At 38.5% G+C, this 4794-nt stretch overlaps 1 protein-coding gene across 1 annotated transcript; it reads right to left on the bottom strand.

Annotated features, from left to right (window-relative positions):
• Window positions 1-728: 728 nt before the first annotated feature.
• LOC106473256 lies at window positions 729-3710 on the bottom strand (the record flags this gene model as incomplete). The annotated part of the gene is made up of 2 exons (XM_013933942.2): window positions 3214-3710; window positions 729-1304 (listed from the first exon to the last, which is right to left on the bottom strand). Coding segments are annotated over exons 1-2 (652 nt in total), but the record flags the coding sequence as incomplete, so codon positions are not given.
• Window positions 3711-4794: the final 1084 nt, after the last annotated feature.

Here is a 4794-nt window from a genome sequence, read left to right as displayed (position 1 = left end):
CAAACATCGTTTTCTAAACGTTGATGTTACAGATTTTTTTGTTGGATGTCATAGTTTTTGTGATGAATAAACGATAACTAATTCATACATTTGTTGGGGTAAAAGTTGTCAGAAATTTTTTACAATTTTTCATTTGGCGGCTCTCCCTTTTGTAAATACTTAAATATTTCATCAGCCATCTATTAATAATACTTATATGAAGCTGTTTGTTTGATTGGTTATTTTAGAGCAAAGCCACTTTAGGTTATCTGCGTTGTCCACCGAGGAGGGAATCGAACCCCGGATTTTAGCGTTGTAATTCTGTAAACTTACCGTTGTCCGACCCTGGGGGATTTCATCTAAAGTGACACTGGAAAAGTTGTCAAATTTGAACTTTTACAAAACATTTATAGCAAATATGCGTTTTACTTAGAAAAGAATGTTTAAAAGTGGATTTCAAAACAGGCCTCGATGTATCATTTGACGTCACATAAATATATACATACGTGCAGTGCCATAACATCATCGAACGTGCTCGTCCTCTCAGCTGTGAGGACATTATAAAGTGGCAGGCAATCCCATTATTTGTTGGTAAAAAGTAGCCCAAGTCTACCTACTTTCTCTAGTCTATCGCTTCTAAATTAGGAAAAATTAGCGCAAATGCCCCTCGAATAGCTTTGCACGAAATTCAACAAACAAACAAGCCTTACATGTGAATATGAGCACCTCCGAAACCACGAAAATACTACTTTTTCTGGAAATTAGAACAGGTGGTGGCACATGTAGTGGCGGTGATGTGTTTTTAAAACAAGGTGCTGTACCAGTTGGAAAAAAGTCAGTGGTTGGTGGGCAAACGCTGTCTTGAGCAACTTCGACCTTTGGAATGAAAATTTTTCGCTTTCCACTAGCTCTTCTGGATTTGTTCTTTTTACTGAGTAATTCTGATTCAGAATTCTGGAGAATAGCCGACGATGCGCACAACATTGCTGAGGCTGTTATGTTGTTAAAAACACTGAAATCGGAATTTCGGCGCGCTCTGTTTTCACCGTACCTGAAAGGGTTTCTTAGTTTTTGTTTGAACCAATTGCCGCTGTCTGCTTCAACGCTTAGCACAGTGTTTAGAAAGGATGCATGTCGAAGATCGGGATCACTAGGCCACTTTCTCCGTAAACTAGGCTGTTTTCGCTGAAGGGAAGAAAATTTATTTTTAGAATTAGTCTTCGTGAACTTTACGATGCTTTCCGCACATGCTTCTCGACCACAGAGTTTAGCCCATTCCAATGAGGATAACTTCCTAGCTGGATCCCTTAAGTGAGGATTTGCTCCTGTAATAACAACAACAACAACAACAATTACATATACATGTTTGTTTAGGTTTGGGTTGGTTTGTGACTACTCTTAACCGGATAGTTTGTTTGTTTGAATTTCGTGCAAACAAAGCTACACGCGGGCTATCTGCGCTAGCCGTCCCTAATTTAGCAGTGTAAAACTAGAGGGAAGGCAGCTAGTCATTATTATCCACCGTCAACTCTTGGGCTACTCTTTTACCAACGAATAGTGGGATTGGCCGTCACATTATAACGCCCCCACGGCTGAAAGGGGGAGAATGTTTGGTGAGAGGACAGGGATTCGAACCCGCGACCCGCAGATTACGAGTTTAGCGCCCTAACCACGTGGCCATGCCGGGCCCTTAACCGAATAGCGAGACTGACTCTCACAATTTTAACGCTCCACACTTCAAGCTGAAACCTTGGGCCTTTATCTCCGGAGCACGCTAGCCAATGGGCCTCATCCGGGCATCTTTTACCAACATTCATACATAAATTGGGTTTGTAGGTTTCTATGCCAAATAAAATGGGCCTCATCCGGGCATTTTTTACCAACATTCATATATAAATTGGGCTTGTAATTTGTATGCCAAATAGAATGGGCCTCATCCGGGCATCTTTTACCAACATTCAGATATAAATTTGGTTTGTAAGTTTCTATGGCAACAAACAAAAATATTTTAAACAGCAATATCATAATAAGAAAATCGTATCTTCAAACGTCCTTAACATTTGACATCTAAACTTTCAAATTCTCTCAACTGTTTCTAACCCTTTTTAAGGGAACGTTTCATTATACATGAAGAAATGTCATAGCTAGAGTGCTTTCGGAAATTGGACCAGGGGAATTTTCGTTCATTAATCACGTTTTATCTTTTTTTTTTTATCGAACATATTTTCCAAACTCCTTGCATGATAACGATTTATGAGACGGCACCGAAACAACCCGCTGTATAGTAATGTCAACAAATTCGTGATAACATTGGAGGAGGTATTGTTAGATTGACTGAAATATAGTTCCTGAAACTAACATTTTCCCCTGCCTACGTCATTTGTTTTCTTCTCATTCCAAATATTGACACACGCTCTTAAAAAACAGTTAAAACAGCAGATTTTTATTGGGCTAAAGGTATAAACCAGAGTTAGTGTCTCGTTGAATGAGAGTTTTTGTGTTTCTCGTGATTCTTTTTATTCTACTATATACAGAAGATAGGAAGTACTGATCTCAGAATAGAAACTGTACTGCAGAGCAGAGCAGTATTCTACAAGCAGGGAATCCACATACGTCACAATCGATGGAAGAACAAGAAAGAACTGTAAGGTTTAGCCACTCCTATCGTATCGATACTACAGAATATCAATACTGCTATGTACTACATGTATTTCAAAGAGCGAGGCACGCGCTATTCATATGGTGTCGCTGCTAGCTCTTATTGTCGTTTTTAACACTAATCAGAGTCTTAGATTTAGGACTATATTCCAAAAGCAGTCACCCAGTCGTGACTCTACTTAGAAGCGGAAATGTTTTGAGGTTGTCTTATTAACATCTACGTCATACTACAAGATGGCGACGGTATGTCATCCTTTTCAATGAAACCCCGTTAACTAAAATATCTCACTGATGATGATTAAAAAATAGACGGAAGAATATTCGCCAAGCGAAACGTTGAAGCTTTGGTGGGTTTTGAAAGTCAAAATCTGAGATCTTACGGAATTTTCACTGTGATTAATCAATAATCTTTTCTTCGGACCCGTGTTCGTTGGGGCTATAATAAAGATAAAAAAATATTCGAAAATACAACAACAACAAAGAAAATGTGTGAGTAAGGAGTTCTGACTGTAACATTTAAATAAGTTAAGTACCGTTATAAAATACACAGTGTTAATAGATAAGACAAAAGCTTACCTGACTCAAGAAGCAAGTTAACACAACGAATTCGTCCTTGAAGAGCGGCTTTCATAAGTGCTGTCATTCCACACATATTACGTTGGTCGATGATTAGGCTGTTTCTAAAACGGTCAATCAAATATTCCAGGATATCGGCATGACCTGAAAAGTGGTTTGATTTTTAGGTTATTTCTTCGAGTCAGTGTAGAAGTTGCATGACCTGAAAAGTGGTTTGATTTTTAGGTTATTTCTTCGAGTCAGTGTAAAAGTTGCATGACCTGAAAAGTGGTTTAATTTTTAGGTTACTTCTTCGAGTCAGTGTAAAAGTTGCATGACCTGAAAAGTGGTTTGATTTTAGGTTATTTCTTCGAGTCAGTGTAGAAGTTGCATGACCTGAAAAGTGGTTTGATTTTAGGTTATTTCTTCGAGTCAGTGTAGAAGTTGCATGACCTGAAAAGTGGTTTGATTTTTAGGTTATTTCTTCGAGTCAGTGTAGAAGTTTATCTCCCTGATCTTCAAACATGCTAACTATTTTTGTTAACACCATTCTGAGACATATGAACAATAATAATGAATAAGTAAAAGAACTGATAAGATAAGATTAAACATTTACTAAAATCGTAGAATCGTTTACTCATATTAACTCTCAAAATGTAGTAAACAGTAGAGCGATTCATAGATTTAATGTATTTAATATCTAATAAGCTTTCTTTAACCATCAATATTTTGTATAGAGCGTTAGGAGAAAATATTGTTAAAAGGGCAATATTATGGAGGGAGGGGGGACACTTCTATGAGGGCGATGCCATTGATTACACTCCGTACTTTCAGCTGTTGGCGTGTTATAAAAGTAGCAGTCAATCTCATTTTCGTTTAAAAGACCCGGACAAGCAATTATGGTGGCGGATGCTGCTGGTTAGCTGACTTCTCTCTAGTTAGGAGCTCGCGATTATGACCAGTTACGACTATTCCTGAATCTTAGGGGTATTTGATAGGACCGTTTAAACTAGTTACAACTATGCCTGAATCCTAAAGGAGCATCTGATAAAACCGTTTAAACCAGTTAAAACTATGCCTGGATTCTAAAGGTATCTGATAAAACCGTTTAAACCAGTTACAACTATGCCTGGATCCTAGGGGTATCTGATAGGACCGTTTAAACCAGTTACAATTATGCCTGAATCCTAGGGGCATCTGATAGGACCGTTTAAACCAGTTACAGCTATGCCTGAATCCTAGGGGTATCTGATAGAACAGTTTAAACCAGTTACAGCTATGCCTGGATCCTAGAGGTATCTGATAGGACCGTTTAAACCAGTTACAACTATGCCTGAATCCTAGATGTATCTGATAGGACCGTTTAAACCAGTTACAGCTATGCCTGAATCCTAGGGGTATCTGATAGAACAGTTTAAACCAGTTACAACTATGCCTGGATCCTAGATGTATCTGATAGGACCGTTTAAACCAGTTACAGCTATGCCTGAATCCTAGGGGTATCTGATAGGACCGTTTAAACCAGTTACAACTATGCCTGAATCCTAGATGTATCTGATAGGACCGTTTAAACCAGTTACAGCTATGCCTGAATCCGAGGTG

Source organism: Limulus polyphemus, unplaced genomic scaffold (assembly GCF_000517525.1).
Source record: "Limulus polyphemus unplaced genomic scaffold, Limulus_polyphemus-2.1.2 Scaffold6010, whole genome shotgun sequence".
Lineage (NCBI taxonomy): Eukaryota > Metazoa > Arthropoda > Merostomata > Xiphosura > Limulidae > Limulus > Limulus polyphemus.
Note: the sequence above shows the minus strand (reverse complement) of the source record. Positions and strands in the feature narration are given on the sequence as shown.